At 40.3% G+C, this 22,475-nt stretch overlaps 1 protein-coding gene across 5 annotated transcripts in view; it reads left to right on the top strand.

Moving 5' to 3' along the window:
• MAST4 (microtubule associated serine/threonine kinase family member 4) overlaps positions 1–22,475 on the top strand; it is a 539,757-nt gene that overhangs the window by 417,890 nt on the left and 99,392 nt on the right. For all 5 annotated transcript variants that reach the window (XM_037062829.1, XM_037062830.1, XM_037062828.1 and 2 more), the window contains one exon: positions 11,244–11,332. In XM_037062829.1, the coding sequence (XP_036918724.1) occupies positions 11,244–11,332 (89 nt within the window). The remainder of the gene's footprint in view (positions 1–11,243; positions 11,333–22,475) is intronic.

Genomic DNA, 22,475 nt, shown 5'->3' with positions numbered 1-22,475 from the left:
TCAAGGCCAGCATCTTCTGGTATCTCCCCAGCCCAACTGTCTTTAGCAACAGAATTGGTTCGTTGTGGCCAATTTCATTTTTGTAAAATGAGAGACCAACTAGGAAAACATCAGTGGGTGCAAATGAGGAAAGAAAAGACATTCTGTCAAGTTAATTAAAGAGAAACATTCCTTTGACCTCTTTCTCTCCTGTGTTTTTCACCAAGGTGGGCTGTTCTCCCCTCCTCAAAGAGCTGCACCGCTTTCATGTTGGAAATGAATAGTTGGGGGGCGGGGTCAGAGACTGAGCGCTAAGTGTGGGATGAAGACGCAACTTGCTTGAATATCCATTTGGCAGTCTTCCTGTTGTTTCTCCGGTTAGGAAACATTTTCTTTTACTTCTGCCCATTATCACAGCTTTGACATTCATGTCATTAACAGAATGTCATTTTGCAAGATACCGAATTAGGCGCAGCTAGCAACAAAACATACTGCACAGAAAGATAATGGCTTTTTGCCTGTGACTAAGAACAAAGTGGAGTTCTGATGTCGGCTTTATGTGTGTGTATGTTTGCGTTCTGACTGTGGAGGCACGTGGAATTGGAGCAGTTCACTGGTGGGCAAAGCGTGATGTCAATTGCTGTCAAGGCAAAATGCTTTAGAGCTGGAAGGGTGTAAGTAGCTGTGCTGTTCACTCTGGGCTTGACGTAAGTTTCTGGTGAGTGTCATATAAGGAGATCTGGTGGTTATGCAGGAGAGCCCCCCTCCCTTTTGTGGGTCAGAAGGGAGCAGCCCCGGATTCCTCTGAACCAGAGAAAAGGAACAGCTTTTGATTTTTGTGGGTAGTGGTTAGCTATGTAGTTGAGTTACCCTCCTAGACTAAAATATAGCCACAAAATCGAATGTTTCTAGGTATAGCGAGTTAAATTGAGGTTTAATTTCTCTATGGGGAAGCCTGGTGGAATTGGTAAAAGAATATTTTATCTGTTCAGATGTTATATATATATGTGTTCAAATAAGATTTGGATGTAAGGAACTCTTCCAGTCCAGCTGCATTACTGTTGACCATCTCTCTCTCAAAAGCAGGGATGGGGGCAGGGATGGTGAGCACAGGGGAAAGGAGTTCCTAGTTCCGGTGCTTCCGAAAAGGCAGGTTGGAGCATTATAGTGGAGCTGTTGTTGCATTGTCTCTGCTTGGCACTGCTGTCACTTTCTACGGCTTTTTACAGATTTCTTTCCTTATCACTGGCCAACTGAGAGTAATCCAATGCTATTAAATTAAATAGATTAAAAGTAATTTTTATAGCTGGACTTTGAACTTGGTTTTCTGCTTAAAAAGAAAAATGTATTCAGTTGTGGTCTTAGCCATATTAAATATGAAATATGGGAGTTTAAAAATGTGTTTAAGTCACACTCACCTCCAGCCCACAAACACACACACACACACACACACACACACAAAGTGGAGGTTTAGAAAAAACATTACTTTGTATTTTTAAAAAATTTTCCCTTAGCTCTCCAGCATGTCTATAGTCTTTCTTTGGCTCCTGACTACAAATGCCCTGAGACTAGCCAAAGGCTTGGGTGTCAGTCTCACAGGAATTTGACCCTGACCCTTTACCCAGTTTTAGAGTTGGGGCCACCACCCTCACCTCTCCCCAGCTGTCTTCATTGCCACTTTGATGGCCCAGCCAGTAATAACAGCTCTTCAGCCTCCTGGGACAGATTAGACCTCCGTTTCAAAGGACTCCACGCAGTCAATGTTTTGACCAGATTGGCCCTGGTCAAAACATTGACCAGGGAGCCGTTTCTCAAGATATAGCACGCGCCTTTAAACCATTCAATCAGAATTAATTGCCTCAGCTTCGCAGCACCGTTCACACCCTCATCTCAAGCAGGAACAGTCTATGCTGTGTGTCTTTCAGGTGAGGTTGACCTGTTGTACTCTGAGTAATCCCAAGTCCGGAAGTCATTTCAGCATGGACTCCCTCTGCCCTTAAGTGTCCTCATTCAAATCAATGACATGTCCTAAAGTTTTTGGATTCCCAGGGAGGAATACAGATAGGCCTGATATACCTCCTGTGATTCATGTTGCAGATAGGTTGCATTAAGAAAAAAATTCACGTATATTCAGATCCTTCTCAGTTGAATTACTTTTTACTTCCATTAATTTCACATCATTTCCACCTCCTACTTGACTTTGGCCATTATATTATGCTCCTCTTTTAATCCCACTGACTATCCCACTGTGATTTTATTCAGAGTGACATACATACGGGTTTTCCCAGTAACATGTTTCAAATAGTATATCCAGCACCACAAACCTGCCAGCTGTGTGCGTCTTCTCAGTTTTACCTGGCTTTGATCGGTCTAACAGGTTTAGGCTGTTGTAGTGCCATCTTGGGTCAGTTTAGTCAGTGTGTTAGGCTGTGTTTGTCTGCCAAGTTCCATTATAAACTTCCTAGAGGCAGGAACCATATTTAGTCAGTCAATTAAAAATATCTACTGGTTCTCTATTCAAATCATTTTTATTTTCTGTATTTTCTGGGTATCCAGAGATTCACTATTATAAAAATATAATCTTTGCCCTCAAGGAACTTATTCCTCCTAAATCGTGACCTCCCTGTGGAATTTTCATTCAGGTTTACTGAATGAATGGGTGACCACAGGGTGGATTTCCTGCCTGCCAGGAGCACTGTGGTCAGTGTAGCAAATGTCAGCCACCTGTCAGTCACATGCTGACCTTTGACTTCAGAGCTCACCATATCAGCCACATGGACATAACCCTGTTGGTATGTCTTGCTTTGAGATAGCAATAATGTGGAATAACCAAGAAGGAATAGGTTTAAAAAACCATTTTTGTGTGTGTGTGTCAGGCAGATCACTGAAATTACGGGCTTACTAGGGAGGACCTGTGAAATGAGAGGAAAATTTGCCATGCATAGTATAAAGTTATATACTATGTACTATATACAAGTTATAATGCTTATTACTTATGAAAATACGTTTCAAAGCTCAGTGGAATTTTATCTCACACTGTAGCTGGCAATGGATTGTTGTTTGTACCTCTATTTCAGATTCTGCCTTATCTGTGATTCAGTTATCTGTGGATCTGTCTTACCTCTTCTTTTATACTTTAAATACTTTGAGAATGCTTTCTTCATTTCCTTATCTCCCGCAATATTTTGTACATAGGAATAGACATTCCATAAATGTTTGTTACATTGAGTAGTGTTTTGCTATTGCTGTATGTTCAGCCATCTCTCTCTATGAAGACAGTTCTAAAAATAGTATGAGCTACCATTTGTTTCCATTATAATCAATGCCTTTAAAAAGGAGATTTTCTACTAATGGAAAAGTGAAGTTCAAGTATCAAGCCAATAATATCAATAATAAGCATTCATAATTACATACCCCTGGTAGCTGTGAGCTAGCTCATACATTCATGCAAATACGCAAAGGCCTGCAGCTCTCGGGCGTGGTGGTCAGCACCGCAGCAGTGCTGCTGTTTCTCCAGTTTTTTGGAGGCTGTACAGAAGAGCATGGGTTGGTACAATGCTTGCCTTAAATTGGGGGGCCACTTTTTTGCATGAATGGGTTTTAAAATAAAACACTTTATTTGTAAGTAGAATTACAGAAAATGACTGTGATGAAAGATGCACGTCAACTCCGCATCCTGATCTCCCTACGTCCTTCCGTGCTTGTTTTAATGGAGCAGCCAGAATGGTTCTCTTAAAACAAAAGTCAGATTATGTTTAAAACCTTTGGGAGGCTTCCCTTTGCACCTTGGGTGAAAAACCCAGCCCGCAAGCTGCCAGAGATCTGTATCCTCTCCTCTTTGCTGTCCACTTGTGCTGCTTGCCTCTGGCTCACTTCAGTCCTGCCACACCGGCCCAGCCCTGGCTGTTCTGGCGCACTCCCACCCCAGGGCCTTGGCTCTTTCTGGGTGCTCACTCCCTCATCCCCCTGGTCTCATTCACATATCACCTCCCCAGAGAGGCCTTTCCTGACCACCTGTTCAGCATTGTGAGTTCCTACATCCGCTCTCCCTGTGCTCCCTCCTGCACTGTTTTTCTCCATCACCATCTCTCACACTTTAAATGTCATCACCATCTGCCATGCTGTACATTGTACTAATTTATTGTGTTTATTTTCTGCTTCTTCCTCCAGAATGTAAGCCCCCTGGAGGGCAGCGAGGATTTTTCGTGTTTAGAATAGTATCTAGCATATTATTAGGGACTCAAACAATAATTTTTCAGTGAATTAATGAAAGCCTGGATGGAGCCTTGATTTCATGGGCCATACGGAACACACCGACATTGCCTTAATTTCACATAAGTAGCAAAATATTTCCCAGGGACAGAAGTATTAATGTTTTGTTCTCTGTGGCCTTGTGCTGGTGAAGGAAAGGGGTAGAGCATTGGACTGGAAGAAGCAGAGGAAGAGTAGACAGATTTACATAAGAAAGGTGGAAATTATTTCTGGGAGAAGACAGAAATGGAGCTACGGGCAAGGCAGCCTCTGAAGGAATAAGCAGGATTTGGGGGAAAAGTATCCAAAGATTTTAAGGAAGATTTGCTTTATGTTGCATAACATGGTTTTTCTTTCAAATGCAGCCTCAGAGATATTTTTCAAAGCTTTTGCGATTGCTATCTCATTTGCAAATGCACAGAGGCCTAGATAGTTCATGTTGCAATAAAGGAAAAAGAAATGTCCAGGACATATATGATTTTCCTACATTTAGAATCCCAAAATTTGTTTCAAATAAATAATCTACAAAAGGAGTGAATTAGACCCATTTTTGTGCTGCCATAGATAAGTTTGACTTTAGGTGGTGGGCACCCAGTGCAACCCAGAGATTGTGCACCGTAGAAATGTGCGCTTGAAACTGATACGATCCTATTAGCCAATGCCATCTGAATACATTTAATAAAAAATATAAAATGTGGAGTGGAAAACAGTAATTTACAAGCTATCTATAATGTATAGTGTGCATTTTTATATTTATATAAAAGCCAAAAGCATGACTGTCATACAAAAACAAAATGAACCTCTGTCAAAGATTTTAAGTTACTAATTAAAAAGGTAACGGTAACGTATTGAAAGTAGTTCAAGGAGTCCTGGCTGGTGTGACTCAGATGGGTGGGCATCATCCCACAAAAGGAAAGAACCAGTTTGATTCCTGGTCCAGGCACATGCCCCGGTTCCGAGCCTCTTCCGTGGTAGAGGCATGTGCAAACTACAGCCTGTCAATGTTTCTCTCCCTCTCTTTCTCCCTCCCTTCCCCAGTCTCTAAAGTAAATGAGCATGCTTTCATATGAGGACAAAAAACAAATCCTGGCCGGTGTGGCTGAGTTAGTTGGAGCATTGTCCCATAACTAAAAGGTTGCAGGTATGATTCCTGGTCAGGGCACATTCCTAGGTTGCAGGTTCAATCCCCAGTCCAGGTACATTCAGGAGGCAACCAATTGATGCTTCTCTTTCACATCAGTGTTTCTCTCCCTTCCTCTCTCTTGAAACACAATAAAAAAATGTCATCTGGTGAGGATTTTTTAAAAAGTTAAAAGGAAATTTTGAAAACCAGAAGTTTGTATTTTTTCAATAAGGAATGATGAGATGGATTTGCTAGTAGATGCGAATCCATCTTGTACAATGATATTAAATGTTTGGGCTCATCTTCCCATGGAGTGGATGGTGATCATATCTGTACCGTACAAATTAATTCATGTTATTATGGGCAAGAATCATTTGCATTGCTGCCAGTTTTCCACAACTTAATTTCTACCCCTACAGAGTTTTTTAATAGGCTAGTCAATAGCAAGATAATGAAAGATATAAACCCTTATAGGCTAGATAATCCTCTTGGGGGTTCACTGTATAGCCTAACAGGCCACTAAAAGGAGAGCCATTCATCTTTTCTGCACAGTTTCTGGCCTTTGCCCGTTGTTCCTGATGTGTGGTTTTACTAGTGAACTTGTGAACATGTGCACAGTTCACATGTATACACCAGGATACCGGTGTTGTCCATTGGTTGACATGGATCTCCGCTAAAGTACCAAAGATGGGTGGGAATGCCGCAAACCATGGTTCCTTTAGTAGCTGCCTAGTGGGAAATCGGACGTCCGAGGGTACATTCTCCCTGTCTCTAATATATGTGACCAAATGATACATTTGTTCATTCCAGGTGATGGGATCATTATTGGATTGTTTTTCTATACTTTTAAAATCCATTGACCAAAAGGTATATATATAAGTTTATGACCGTTTCTCTAACCTGGCCCAACCCTTTTATTGTAAAGATAAGGAATCGGCTTATAACGTGTTCAGCGGCTCCTGGTCTTCTCGCCCAGTTTTCTTCCACTCCAGCCTTCCTCTTTGTTTAAGGAATAGCCAAATGTTCAGATTCTATTAAGGTATTAGGAAATAGTTAGCAGATGTTCATATCCAGGAAAGCTTTGGTCTATAATTGGTCTCCTGTGCAAATTTATCAAAATTTTCATCAAGATGAATTAATAAATTATAGCCTAGCTTTTGAGAATCACTGGGGCTCTTTTTATGCAGTTCACGGTGTGCTCACTGCCCCTCCATCGTGGTCAGTCTGATTCCATAATGAGTGTTGACCTTTTAAGTCAGCCATGGATGTTAGAAATTACTGCCTGTTGGGGTTTCCCCTCCTCGGCTTGTCTTGCCATGATCAGACATGATTGGTATTCATGTCTCAGAATGAATGTAATTTAAAATTAAGCTGAATTTCAGCTAGTCAGAACAGTTGCTAAAGGCCACAGCCTGTGGGCCTTGTGGCTTTTACAGCCTTGGTTGGGGATAATTAGGTTTTTCTGCCAGGAGAGATGTGACAAGAGCCAGATGTGAAACGTTTACAGGTCCCAGCAAGCCCTTCCCATGGAACCCTGAACAGAAGGACAGCCTAGGCAGAGATAGAACACGGGTGCTTTGGGCCAAAAAATACATCCCCCTCCCTTCCTCAGTTTAGCAACCTGTATTCTTCTTTGTCCTTCACACTGAGTCAGACCTGGCATAGATGATGTAATGCCTGATCCATCTCTTTATCTTCCCAGTAGAGGGAAGGCACTGTTGGCAGTAGTTAGGAGATTGGGAAACTGCTTTGGTGAATGGGAACAGTAAACTCAAGGAACAGGACTGGTGCCCTGTTTAGTCCTCACTTCACCTGTATGAGCCTAAACACCATGCCCACAAGTAAAAGACTTCCTTCTGGTGGCCTCCTATCACCCTAAAGCATTTCCACTTGAGTGCCCGTGTCCTTCCAGCTGGGATGGTCTTGTTTAGAGTGTCTGTCTTGGCCTGCCTCGCCTCCCAGCCCAGAGGCCAGCTGAGCCTGCTCACTGTCATTGTCTTTCCACCTCCTCACTCTTCTCAGATCCCTGGTCCACAGTGGTTATTGTATGGTGTGTGTCTTGTGTGCGTCTTGCCTGCAGGTGGGTCTTTCCAGGGAGGAACGAATAGAATGGAGTGAAAAGAAATGCTTACTGGCCAAATTAGCCTGAGTTGGTGCAAATACCACTTTGCCTTTGTCTCAAGTTGCATATGGCTGTCTTCTCTGGCTAAATTACATCTTGCAAGTAACAAATCTAACTGTGCCATCATTGTGCCACCTTCCCAATTGAGAGAACAAACTGCGTTTGAATCTGCAGGCAGAGTAGGTATCTCCATGAGTCATTTCAAGTGGAGAACTGAGGAGGAGGAGGAGGTGCTTTGAGGGAAGTGGACTCCCCTGTGTTCAGCTTTCAGATCAGATCACAGGCAGGGTGAATGGCTTCTGTTTATTCTTCAAGAGTAAAGCAGAAAGAATGCTTTTGGAAGTGAACTTGAGCTGAAACTTGAGTTCATGATGTCCTATTTCAATTGGGAATTACACACTTTTGTTCCTAAGACTGAAACTAGAGGTAAATCTTTGCAAGCTCAAGTGCTTAGGTGAGGACAGATTTTTTAAAAGTTAAGAGATTTCTGACATAGTAGAAGTGGTGTTCCTGTTTTACCTGGTAGGGCATCTTTTGGGGGGGGGGGGTTGACATTGCCTGAGAAAAAGCAATCGACTTAGCCATGCTGGTGAAAGGGATGGACCTCAATTTTGCCGCAAGTGGCTGTGTTTCTGCTTTATCATTTTATGGAAGAGATGCGGGTGGTGTAGTCAGGAGCACCTGAGGAGCCGCCTCACGCTGGGATGGCATAAGCTTCTCCTTTCATCAGCAGAAACGAGTGTGATACCTGGATGAATAAATCATGACAGCAGAAGTCAGCTCAGCATTTTGCACTGGCATCATTATTAATGTGGGCAGGCCAGGTGCTGAGGCAGTCAAGGTGGTAAATACCCATAGCTCCTGTCTACCTGGAGTTTTCTTACTGTGGGATTAAACTCGGATTTCTATTCATTTATTGGGAATCAGGCATCTAGAGCAATAAGATTAGGTGACTCTCAGAGATATCAGACACAGGGTGTTAAAATTAAATAACTTCCCCTTTCCCCCCAACCTGGGAAAGTTATCTATAGAGTATCTCAGTAGGGTCCCAGGATTTAAAAGTATTTATATATCAAGATCTACGTATTTGGGTGTTCCATATGGTATAAAATGCTCCTTTATCCTTAGGTATGTTAGCAACATACCCAGTATGTTGTGAGGCCAAGACCCTGCTTTATGAGTGTGGAGATGTATTTTGTACACACATGCAAATCTTGACCTGTATTTTATAGCTTTGTGTTGTCTTACTGAGGAGCATTTCGTCATGCACATCTTCCTGTTTGATTGTTGAGGGATTCGAGAAAGCTCCAAGTATGTTGTCAATGTCGTCTCTAGCGTCGTGCTGAAGACCCACACTGAGGTTAGATAAGACACTTCCAGCTTTGATTGGGATAGCATTTGTCAGTAGGTATGCCGATTACTTAAGGTTTAGTGTGACGTCCCGCAGTACCTTCCGTATGGTGCACCTTCAAATTCTGAAGGTGTGTGTTTAGCTTCTTTAAACTTGCTCATGTATTCATACATGAAAACCCTATTTATTACTCTAAAATGCATTTGTAGTCATCTGTTTAAAGATTACATCCGTGTAAAGATTACACATCTTTAGAGAGAGAAGGCAAAAATGGATGACTATAATATAAACTTTTTTCATAGTTTTATATTTTTATATTGGCCAAGCAAATAAACCATTTCGAGGTTTTGTTTAGACATTTATTTTTGAATCTCATTTAAAAAATTAGTATTTTCTACCCTTCTATGATAGACTTTTAAATAACTGCTAAAAATATAAGATTTTTTGTTTGTGTTTTCTTTATTATAAATCTAAATTATTGTCTATTTATTTTGCTATTGTGGTAGTATGCTAGTCATTCTGTATCTCTTATTGAAAATTCAATTTTTAAAGTTTTCTAAATTTTAGGTTTAAGTAAGTCAGCATATTTTAGCAATATCCCTATTTAAGATAGTCATCAGATTACTGTTTCTGTTTATTTATATTTTGATTTGACTTACATATATAAGTGATAATTGATTATCAATAGAAAATTTTCATAAATGAACAAATATGAAATATAAAAAATAATGCAAATAGCTGGGGTTTTTTTTAGTTAATTCTTGTTTCAGTTAATTAGCTTAATTAATAAATAACTTTGCTGAGATTTCCAGGGTATAAATCTGTCCTTTTAAAATTTCTTTTATTAACACCAGCAAGTTTATGTACTTAAAATATCTGTACTGAAATGAAAGGAGACATTAATTTGAATTAACACTAAATATATTATACAGTTTCTTTTTAAAACAGTCACACCATCTGATTTAATAATTATGAATTTAATACAGTTTTTGATAGATGAGTTGATAATATCTCAATCCACCTTCATAATTAAGTATCAAGGGTCTATTCTTATTCTACAGCTTCTTTAAGGCTGAGTAAACATGATGTTAATTATACTCACAGATAATGCTAGGGAATGTTGATTACTCTGGTAAGGAAAATAAAATGATGCAGCCTGACCTTAAGAAATTACAAATATGGGAATCTTGACAAATGGTGATAAGCAGCAGACATCTAAGAGAGAAGATTGGTGTGCAAGTCAATATTGCTGAAAGAAATTGGGTTTGGTTAAATGGATCATACGTATATTTAAAAAATGCTCCTTTCAATTATTTTATACAAACTTTCAAATATATCCACTATATCTAATTTAGAAGTCAGGTAAAAATTCCCATGTCAAGAACCTACTCTAAGATAGGTATATTCTGAATTAAGAAGACGCTACGATAAATCTTGAGCGGTGGTTGAAGGCAGCCCCAGTCTGGGAGAATGGAGTTAGGGCGCCCTGAACCTTATTGTCAGTCAGGTCAGTGTGGTAGCCTGCTGGTCTTTATTATGCTTTCCTAATGTCTATGCTGATGATAGAGAATGAAGCACCAGTCTTCACTGAAGAAAAGCACGTGGAAGTAATATCTACCTCACCATCAACCAGTTTTGCATTTGCATTATTCTTTGTGGCTAGTGAAAGTTACTTCGGAATAAATTGAGCCATTTTATAACTTTCTACTGGCAGAAATAAGAAAAAAATTGTTGCCCTGTGCCCATATATAGGAACTTATTTCTATAAAAACAGTAGGTAGTGTGCCTATGGAAAAAAGGCCTTCACTGTTATTTTCATACAAAGTGGAACCTGTCTTTGTGTTTCCAAAATATTTACTGTACTAAGGAATTTGAATGCAGTGTACACGATGAAAAATGAATGAGTGGTGAAGGACATTTATCTTAGGCATCGGCTGTTCGAGTGACAAAAGGCATAAATATGAAATTTGTTGAAATAATTAGATTTTTAATTAGTGCATCATTGTAAGATTAATGTCATTGCGCTTCATTGCATGTAATTTCGTATTAGAAATTTCATGTCAACAAAGATGCTACCTGTGGTTTGCTGATTTGAATCCTTAATTTATCACTTGTATGTATGGCATGTCACATATTTGCAGACAAGACCTGAAAGAAGGCATTTGGTTGTCGCTTCACTGGTGGCGAGGAATACTGATGATGCTATACTGTGTGAATACTTCATGTTTTCTAGTATTCAAGGGGCAACCACCCCTCAAATATTACTGAGTGCCTATCAGCCTGCAGAAAGTTTGGTAATAGTATGAGCAGATAGGTTGTTTAACTGCTAACCTATGCCTGTGTTGAATATGATTGAATCATTGTTAGTATTTGTGCCATATGCTCTCTTTAACATGTTTTTCCTTTCCCTTCGACAGCTGCCGAACGAGCAACCGGAAAAGCTTGATAGGCAATGGACAGTCCTCAGCACTGCCTCGTCCACACTCCCCTCTCTCAGCCCATGCAGGTAGTTGGCTCTCTTTCCTTGAGTTTTGTTTTACTGCTTTTTTGCCAGTTTTTCAGAATAATCCAGGCATTTTGAAATTCAGGTGTCTTCACATCTTGTTAGCTTGGTTTTCCTGTTGGTTTATCACTAATTTGTTCTTTCTGATGTTGGCCCAAACCTTACCTTCTTTCAGAGTGTTTGGACTCTAAAATTGAGACCTTCTTTTTACGTGGGGTCCTTTTTAGATTCTTTCTCCCTCAATTTTTAACTTTGTGAATGCCACAAGCCATGTTTGCAGGTGAGGGTTATTTGGGGGAAGCACAGACATGCTGGTTCACAGGAAGAGGATTAGTGTTAGGAACTACAGGGGAAGAAAAATTATATTTTTCCTCCATTATTCTAAGTTGCGCACTGGGAATCCAGTAAGCAGAAATAGAGTAGCAAGAGGGAAGTGTACAAACTTATTTAGTGTAAGTTTTATGTGATGTGTGGAACATGCATAAGGAAGTGAAGACTCAAAGAAATGGTTAAACCTAAGTATTTTTTTTAAACCTAAGTATTTTTTGATAAAAACTAAAAAATATGAGGCAAAGGTGAGCTAATAATTGTGGTAAACTGGGGAAGACTTAGCAAGGCCTGTTGTTCAGGTTCTTCTGTGTCCCTTATCTTTGGGGATAAGGATGTTTCTTCACTCCAGGCCCAGGGGGAGTGAGCAGCTTTCACATTAGGGTTGTGGGACCCGCTTTAGGATGGGCCGGAATGTGCTTCCTGCACGCACCGCTTCTCACTTTGCTTCAGCTCAAATACTCAGTATGGCGGGATGATCTGTGGGACTTTGGGCTTGCATGCCCTGTACGCTGTCAGAACTAGGCAGCAGTTTCTCCCTGAAGTTGAGCTCATTTCATATATATTAGTGATTACAAACAACAGTAGGAGTAGTCTAGAATGAGTCTTCTCTTGTGTGTGTGTACAAGTTTATGTAAAGTTTTACCTGTCAGTGGCACGTATACAGTAATTACCCATTTCATTCATAATCAGTGTGAAACCAATAAAGATTCAAAAGATGAGGCCCTTGGGCCCAAGTACTAATTATAAAAAAGGTAGAACTCTGTTAAAAAAAAACTGCAATGAAGACCACTTTCTGTGTTGTGTGCATGTATGTATATTTTTAAAAGTTCTGTGCAAGATGGTGTGAACAAGAAAAGGGTTAATTCCAATCAGGAAGGTCTGAGAGAGTTTGAAGGAGACACTTGATCACGATGTTGAAAGGTGAACGAGCTGACAGGTAGAAACGGGGTGAGAAAACGGGTCTTCCCAGTCAGTACCTGGAGAGCGGGATGTGCACGCTTGAGTGTAAGAGAACATAAAGGTGGAAAAAGAAATGAAACTCAGAGAGTGGGAGGAATTTTGACCTTGAGTGCCCTTCAAGGATTTTGAGGAAGAGCTGTGTTTAGGAAGATGTCTTCAGGATTGTGAAGGATGATGGGTTAAAAGGATGAAGATTTAATCTCTTCTCTTATACTATCATGATAACTCTAACCAACACTGATGGGCTTTCAGATGCTATTGACTTTGTGTTTAGGGCTGTGATTCTTCCTTCCAAGTCCTTTTGCTTGTGGGGATGGGGCCTCTCAACCTGAGAGTGGGCGTTACCAGTGATATGTTTGGGGAGAAGGGAGAGACAGAGGTAGTTGTCTCATTGGAATAAAATTTTCTTTTATTCATAGTAATGAATAGAAGATGGTAAAGTAAAAATGTGAAAGATACATCCATAGAATTATGATACCATAGCAAGACCACTAAAGACCAGAAATGCTGTTCCCAGGCAGAACTTGAGAGAAACGTGCACAAACACAAGAGAAGACATGTCCTAGACTGCTTGTACCAGCCTCATATGTAATAGCTAAATCATGTGAAGCAACCTAAATAGTTGTCAGTTGAAAACTGATAAGTGAACTGGGACCTAGTTCCAGGAAGCAACCTAAATAGTTGTCAGTTGAAAACTGATAAGTGAACTGACACCATGCATGTAGAAGAAAATGAGGTATCCTGGCCCATATTTACATGGGTGGAACTCAAAGGTAGCATTGGACAGCAAAATAAAGTTACAAAAGAATGTTATTTAAACCACTCCCATAAGGCTAACATGATGCTACAAAGAATATTTTGTTTAGGGATACACACACACACACACACACACACACATGCATACACACACATGAACATGTGTGTATATATGTTTGTAGCAAGGGTATAAAAGAAAACATGGTAATTTTAAACACCAATTTCATGACAGAAGTTGCTCCTGAGAGTTGGGAAGGGAGATGTGCTTGGGGAGAGGAATAAGCAGTTGGTAATACTGTATTTCCAAAGCTGTGTGACATGCGCACAACTATTTATGTCCTTACCATGTATACTTTGAAGATCTACATTACATCATCAGTCAAGGCTGACAGGGGTTGAGCTAGGCCTCATACCTTCCTGCGGCTGGAATTGTTTTTTTCGTCTCCACCTTCCCCGGCACAGTGCCTGACAGTGTACGCTACGTGCTGAGTGAATGATGAATTCCATTTGTCACACGTAACTCAATAGTGATTCAAAAATTAATCGGAAAAAAATTTAATCGCACTCCTCTTTATAGTGTCCTGAAGTAATCGCACCATGCTTTATATTTTGTTTAGTCTTTTATTACTGTGATTTTCTTCAGTTCTTATATTGAAGTTAGAGAAAATGTAGTTAAGGCTTTAGTGATCCTTTTCATTACTTTTTCTTTTTTCTATGTAGAGTTAGCCTGAACTCTTCTTTCTTCAAACCTAATTTTGGTATTTAATCAGAGGAGTGGGCCGAGAGGAACCTTTCTTTATGTTCAGGAGAGGATTTTTCCTTATGTTACAGACCCAACAGGTTGTTACTCACTGAGGAGCTAGAGAAGTCTGTTGGCTCTTTGTGAGAAATGGCGTTTGTCACAGTCTGGCAGACTCCTATTTCTGTGTAAAAAGAAGAAAACGTAAAAGAAGTAAAGGACCAGTCCACATGTTTTGATAATGTGAAATGCCACCTCACTCACGGTGCCCCTTCCCTCTTCCTTCCCATTGCCACCTTCTCTGTCACGTGTGTAATCACAGAAGGCCGGGTGCGGGTTCCTAGGTGTCTCCACCAAACACAAGACACAGAGACACTGACATCTCAGTGCTCCTGACCCAGGAGAATAAAGGAAGCTTTCCATTTTCTCAGGGAGGATTGATGACATGAGTCAGACCGCTCATCAGTGACACACGGATTTATACACGTCAAGTGAATCAACAGAGATGAGACTTTAATTTATTTGTGTAGGTGTGTCAGTCATGTTCTGAGGAAACGAGTACTGGCACAGAGTTTGGGTCTCATTATCTCCGCGAACAGAGGAGTGTTTGTTGAAAGCCAGGGATTCCTCTAACAACAGTGGGCAGGACAGTCCCATTACAAAAAAGGAAGCTAGAATATCCTGGACTTCTATTTCTGGGAAGATTCTAAGCAGGGAATTTAATACAGAAGCCACAAGGGAAAACACTAGTGTGTCCTAAAATGAAAATTTCTATGTCATAAACAAAATCAAAAAGTGTGAAGTGTTTTTATGCTTATAACTGACAAACATCTGATTGCCTTTATATTAGAGACCTTGTGTAAATTAATTTGAAAACTGATGAATGAACCAAGAGAAAATGGGCAACGAATTTGAATGGCCCATCACAGAAAAAATTTGAAACTGGCAATAAAAACATGACACGTTGATTCATGGCAATCACAAGAGGAGTGTGAACCAGTCTAAAGAGAGGGGATGGTTCATCCGGCGTATTGTCAAACGTTTTTAAAAACTGGTAGAATCCAAAAAGAGTAAGGTTGTGCTGAAGTAGTGCCTCTCATATAATACCCAGGGGTGGGCAACGATAGGCTTACAGTTAAAATACAAATAAATAATACGATAATTACTGACTAATGATACAAGAAGAAACTGTTTTGTACACTCACAACTGTAAACCTACTGTTGCCGTTCTCTGTGTTCATCCTCTCGGGACTACCGTGGAGGGATTCTGCGGAGGAAATTCAAGTCCCGAGTGAGCCTGACCCAATCATATGAGCCCTTTAAAAGAGCTGATGGCAGGAGAGGTTAGAGAGGTGAGGCTGAGAAGGAGGGGATGTGGCAACTGTGGGCTTGAGGATGGAGGAGGGCAGCCTCCAGACGCTGCAAACAGCCTCGGGCTGACCGCCAGGATGAAAGGGAGCCCTCAGCCCTGGGACAGCCAGGTGATCTCAGTCTGTCCACAACCCGTAGGAGCTTGGAGGCAGATTCTTTCCCAGTCTCCAGATAAGAGGCCAGCCCAACGGAGGCTCTGGTTTTGGCCAACCCAGAGAAGAAAAACTGGGTGAGGGTTCCTGGGCACTAGCAGCTCATGATTTTCTGCCTTTTCTGCCTTTGATTTTGGCTTTACAATCCCTCGAGAGACCCTGCTGAGTTCTAACAAGCCTCTCTCTACTTGGACTTCTGCCCCATTGAATTGTAAGATTAGTAAATAGATTATCGTTTTTAAACCACTAAATGTTTGGTAATTTATTACATAGCAATAGAAAACTAATGCAAGTATTATTTTGTTTTCTTTATTGCTTTTATTTTTAGTGCCCTATTTTATATTTTTAAATATGTTTATTAAATATTTATTGTATTCTTTTCTCCATTACCATTCAATCCCCTGTTCCCTCCTCCTGCCAGCAATCACCACACTGTTGTCCACGTCCATGAGTCCTTCCTTTTTGCTCAATCTCTCCACCCCCTCCACCCCCCACTAGCTGTCATTATAAAGTCACTACATACTAATTTTCTTACCTTCCTATGTCCCAAAGATAAGCATTACTGAGTTTTTCTTCTTCTAAAATTTCCTTATGAATTCGTATAAATATATTTGTCTGAATAATTTGGGAGCAGGGATCTTGAGGAGACCGTTTTAAAATTATGCCCACCACAATATCATTTCCATTTTGTATTTGCTTCTGGTGGTAAAAGTGTGAGCTCCAAAAGTTGTACTTCTAGAGCATGAGCTACAGACTAGGTACAGATAAATAACTAGGACCTACTGATTCTAGGCTTTTAAGAGAAGGAGAAATACTGAGAGAAATACTGAAATACTGTCCTAAGAGAAATACTGACCTATTGGCCAAAACACCTAATTTTTTGTGTCTTCAAAAATTGTTTTCACAGATGATTACTGTGAATTCACAGATGATTACTTAGACTCATTTATAAGGGGGTTTCTGGAAAAAAAGATGGAGAGGAGTATCACTTTCCTATTGAACAACTTGGAAAGCTATTAAAGACAGGAACTATCTTTTAAAAGCCCACCCTTTAGGTTAGTATCTACTTGGAATAGTTATATATATATGTGTGTGTGTGTATGTGTGTGTATATGAAACATGTACATTATATGCATGCATGTACATTAAAGACAAGCACTATCTTTAAAAAGCCCACCCTTTAGGTTAGTATCTATGTGGAATAGTTATATATGTGTGTGTGTGTGTATGTGTGTGTGTATGAAACATGTACATTATATGCATGTCATTTATATATTAAATTTTATATATATATGTAAAATTTTGGATGGTTAGTCACCACTGTATTCGCTGCTGCTCTGTAAACCAGGCCACTTTTCCAAGATGTACCTGAGCTAAAATTTACATTCCTACCAAAACTGCGCGAGGGCACCCTTTTCCCTTACTCCTTGCCAGCACGTATTGTTTCTTGTCTATTGGCTAATAGCCATTGTAACAGGTGTGAGGTGAATATCTTAGTATGTTTAATGTGCGTGTTCTAATAATCTTTTATAATGTCATGGATATTCTTTTGTGATTTAGTATTTGATTTTTTGATTAATGTAAATGTTTTTCTTTCATTCTTTTGTGGAACAGTTTGTCCATCTTTTGTTTCTGATTTCTTCCATTTTTGTGGTCATTGTGTCTAGTTGTCGAGTTTCATTTATTAACAAGGCTGGTCTTGCCCTAAGAATCGCCTGCTCTGACCTCACTTACTGCTTCTGCCCTTTCATGCTTGACGAGGCTGGTATCAGTGATGCGTTACTTCACTTTCTCATACTCCTTAGTATGTCACGTAGGGTGATTATTTTTCCAAGCAGTGAGCAAGGTTTTGAGCTACAAGAGTTTTTCTGAATTCTTCCTAAATTTATAGGCTAGCCTTCAAAGGGAAGAAGATAGCAAGCAGAAAATGGCATCAAAAGAGTTTCTGCCCTCTCCCTAGATGACTAGAGGGATTATGCAGTTACGTATTTCTGCTGAGATGTTTGTGGGGCCATCAGGTTTTGCAGGCAGCTTGTGGGAACAGCTTCACCAGTAGAGAAGAATGCTCTTCAGGTATCAGTGAAAGATTGTCCCTTGGACAAGGTAAGACTAGAGACACAAGCCCTGAATGTAACAGTGCCCATGTGTCACTTATTTTGTGACTTTCGTTCAAAAGCCTTTACTAGGTTTTTCGTGGTTGAAACGTTATTTGCCAAATTGTTTAAATCTGCTTTGTAGGTCTTTAATAAAAATGTTCATTCCACAAGGCAGTCACCTCTTTTGGCCAAGTAGACGTGATGGTTCAAGACAAATGATTCCCTTGCTTCTTTGTGTTTGGCTACTAGACAAAGCAAATTGTGTGCTCACAGGGTCAGGGCAAATTGATTGTTAGCCATAATAGAAATTAAGTTTCCCAATGTCCCATACAACCACTCTTTCTTTAAAACAAAGGAGAGAATCCTAGAAGCAGCAAGAGATAAGCGGATAGTCACCTACAGGGGAGTTCTCATCAGACTGTCAGCTGATTTCTCAAAAGAGACCTTACAGGCAAGAAGGAGCTGGAAGGAAGTATTCCAAGTCATGAAATCCAAAGACCTACATCCAAGACTGCTCTATCTATCAAATCTTTCATTTAGAATGGAAGGGCAGATAAAGTGCTTCTCAGATAAGGTCAAATTCAAGGAGTTCATCATCACCAAGCCCTTATCATATGAAATGTTAAAGGGACTTATCTAAGAAAAAAGAAGATAAAAAAATATAAACAGTGAAAGGACAGCAAACTCCAGTTATTAACAACCACACCTAAAACAAAAGCAAACCAAGAGGACAGCTAGATCAGGAGCAGAACCATAGAAATGAAGATCACATGGAGGGTTAGCAACACGGGAGTGGGAGGAGGAGAAGGGGGGAGAAAGTACAGAGAGTAAGTAGCATAGATGGTAGGTAGAAAATAGACAGTGTGGAGGGCAGGAATACTATGGGAAATATAGAATCTAAAGAACTTGTGACACATGGACATGAAGGAAAGGGGGGGAATGGTGGGGGAGGGGTGTGCAGGGTGGGGGGGAATGAAGGGAGGGAATAGAACAACTGTAATGGTATAATCAATAAAATTTCTTTTAAAAAAGTAGAAACTTCTTTTCTACTCGAGAGGAATCTCTGCTGCAGTCACTCATTGTCATTTTTTAAAAAATATAAGTGGATCTCAACGAAATCAACTGAAACCAGTAAAACCTGTGCTCAGTTTAAAGCACCTTGAAGTCTTTGCAGAGTAGAGTTGTAGGGTTTCATTTCATTGTGCTTAAAAAGTCAGCCCTGGGTGGACCATCACCTGGGGATCATCTGGTGTTTTTAAAAGCCTTCAAAGGGACCGAGACCAGATTTCTTAATCCAGTGTGTGTGTCCAAGTTTTAGAATTTTACCATGCATCTGTTCGGTGATTTCGAGTATTTCGCAATTCAGTTTCTCCGAAGGATGGAGAGTGCCATCTTTTGTATTCCCTGCTGAGCTCACAGCTTTGTACTTTAGTCCTTAGCCTTTGTGTCGTTGCTGATTGTTGGCCTGAGTAGTGACACATCTTGCCCTTCCTGCTTAAGGAAAAGAATGATAAAATCAGATGGGCTGACGTCAGTGTGTTTTCCCAGTTGGGGTTGCTTTGTGTTGAATCAGTAGTAATGCGTGTACGCCAGCCTCGCCAGCCATTTTCCCTGAGGATCCCTCTGCCCTGTGGCCTCTGTTTGCCATCTTGGCCCTTTGAGAAGACTGCAAGTTTATGTGTACTTTATTCCTAACAGTAATTCAATGACTGGTACCTTTCATATTCCCCTAATCTCTGAATGTAGAATTCATTGTGAATGGGCTTTGATTTAACTGTTTAGCTTCTCCATTCTCAGTTGAAGCTTTTGGAAGCTGACTTATGAATTTGATTTTGAAGCTCCTCTGTGTGAACCAAAGTGGTGTTAGTTTGGGGGGTTTGGCTTTGCTTTCATTCATGGGTCCCCTGAGCAGCTGCTCAGCTGCTCAGGAAGATTTTACTTTCTCATCCATTGGGAAGGACTCTTCATTCTTCTTCTTTTATTTTTAATCAGAAATTTGCCATTTTTTGTGTGTTTATGTGTCAACTGTGGATTTTCCTCAGTTTGGTTTGATTGCTAAGGTGACAGTTGGATCATAATTGCCCATTTTACGAGTGAGAATGGACAGTATTTAGTGATAAACTACATGTGAGGTGACAGAGAGGTGATCAGAGGAGGCTTCCAGCTGTCCTGCCAAGAGGATGAATGGATGAACTGGCCTTTCCTAGGGCCGAGGGATCAGGAAGAGATGTGAGCTAATGCTGAAGAGTGCATTTTGCTGTATATCCAGCTTAAGATACCCATGAAATACCTAAGTGACAAAGAGTTGTTATATGGGTTTGACCTCAGGGACCGAATCTGTGCTGGTGATATCAGTTTGGAAGCCATTCATTCATAGATATTATTTACAACCTTGAGAAGGGATGAGATCATTGAGAGAAAAAGTTTTGGCCTGAGAAAACAGAACCTGCAATTGAGTCTACATTGCCAACAGTTAGAGGTTCTGAGGTGACAAGTAGCCAGCAAGAAACTGAGAAACGGCAATGTGAGCGGCAGGAAGGAAAGAAGAAAATGCAGTGTCTCAGAATCCAAGAGAAGACAGGGCTCCCAGAAAGAGAGTGGTGGCTTTCATTATTATTAAGCTGATAACAGTGTGATATATGTATTTTATTGCTTTAAAATGTGTAAATGACATGGAGTATGTCTTCTAAATTCTTGCAAGTTTATATTATTCACATTGCCCCCCCCCAACAAAATCTTTCCTTTTTTATCTACTCTTTGAAAGAAAATTGTAGATTTGCTTAGGTTGAGGGCTGCTTTTATTCCAAGGTCTATGATAAATGTTCACCTTGGAAATGAGAAGTACATTTAAAATCCTTGCTCAATCACCTCTGTGCTCACCCTTGAGGTTTTCAAAAGTTGGTGCTCTCAGGTGGGACAGCTTCAGTGACGGCCACGGGACTTTGGTTTTTCTGGCTCTGTGGTCCTTCCGCTCACTCTTTACCAGCTTCAACCCAAGTCATCTCCAAACTTGAGCTAGTAACCCTTAGCTCTCTGTAGATACAGACTATCTCCAGCCCATTAGCTGGCAAGAGTGTTGATTTGGATCATGGAAAAAAAGCTGTTCCACAGAGATAAAATAACTCGAGGCAGGGGTTCCATCAGCATGGTGGCCCACCATCTATTTTCATTAATGCCCAGGGCCCTTGATAGAAGGCTGGTGGTTCAACATAACCGAAGTGGCCTTTACCTATCGGGCAGCCGGCCAGAGGTTTTTAAAATCTGTACTCCCAATTCAACTACATGTGCTAAAGAATGTTTTCCTAAGTATCATATACAGCAGTGCCATCTCTGTCTTTGAACTTACTGTGGCATCATTGTAATATCAGCCTTAATGATGCTTCAATGCAAATTTTTGTGTTTGTTGCAGCAATATGTGAGTACAGTGTGCCATGCACATTGCAGGCTTTTCAAGTTCTAAGCTTTTATGTCAGGAGTGACAGTGGGTAAATCCAGAGCTTGTCATGTTACGTTACGGTGTTCAGACGCTGTGGCTGTGGCAACCCTCCCAGCACAGAGGGCTCAGCTGTGGGGAGGAGCCACCCACCCGCACTCCTGCTTCAGGGCTGACAGCCAGTTTAGGTTTCCTTGGACTATGGAGAGAAAGGCGGAGAACATTTAGAAGAAGATACATGCAAGAAAGTCACATAGTTTAAGAAGAGTTGAGATTTGCTTTAAAAAAAAACTGAAATATTTTAGGTTTCTAAAAAATGTCTTCAAAATCCTTTTTCTATTTATAAAAGCTGTGTGTATTTATTGTAGACAATTTGAAAAATGCAAGAAAGTATAAAAATTATCTATATTATTTTCCATTGCTCAGAGTTAACTACTTAACATTTGGGGTTTTGTCTAAACATGTATATTTATATATCTATGTCTATAATAATATTTATTACATGTATGTCGACATGAATTTTTTGCATGCAAACAGAAATTAATGTACACACATGCATTTGTATATATGTGTGCAAGTATGGGATCAGGGATATAATTTTATCTAGGTCATTTTCTTTCTGTGCTACTTTGAGGTTTTGACATATCATTAAATGTCTTTTTCCCCCCAAATGCTTGATGTTTTAAAAAATATATATATATTTTTTAAATCTTCATACTTTGTATGTTCTTTTTTTAAAAAATTTATTTATGTATCTTTAGAGGGGAAGGAGAGAAGGAGAGAGACATCAATGTATGGTTGCCTTTCGTGCGTCCCCTGCTGGGAGTTGGCCTGCAGGGAACCAGCCTGCAACCCAGGCATGTGCCCTGACTGGGAATCGAACCACAATTGTGTGGTTTGCAGGCCTGTGCTCAATCCACTGAGCTACACCAGCCAGGGCCCAAATGCTTGATTTTAATAAACATAAAATATTCCACTTTATGANGATGTTTTAAAAATATATATATAATTTTTAAATCTTCATACTTTGTATGTTCTTTTTTTAAAAAATTTATTTATGTATCTTTAGAGGGGAAGGAGAGAGACATCAATGCATGGTTGCCTTTCGTGCGTCCCCTGCTGGGAGTTGGCCTGCAGGGAACCAGCCTGCAACCCAGGCATGTGCCCTGACTGGGAATCGAACCACAATTGTGTGGTTTGCAGGCCTGTGCTCAATCCACTGAGCTACACCAGCCAGGGCCCAAATGCTTGATTTTAATAAACATAAAATATTCCACTTTATGAACATGCAGTAGTTACCTTCCTCTAA

This window comes from Sturnira hondurensis, unplaced genomic scaffold (genome assembly GCF_014824575.4).
Source record: "Sturnira hondurensis isolate 20B ecotype Veracruz unplaced genomic scaffold, ASM1482457v3 Scaffold0014384, whole genome shotgun sequence".
Taxonomy (NCBI): Eukaryota; Metazoa; Chordata; class Mammalia; order Chiroptera; family Phyllostomidae; genus Sturnira; species Sturnira hondurensis.
The sequence above is the reverse complement of the archived record's forward strand: the minus strand, read 5'-3'. Positions and strand labels throughout refer to the sequence as shown.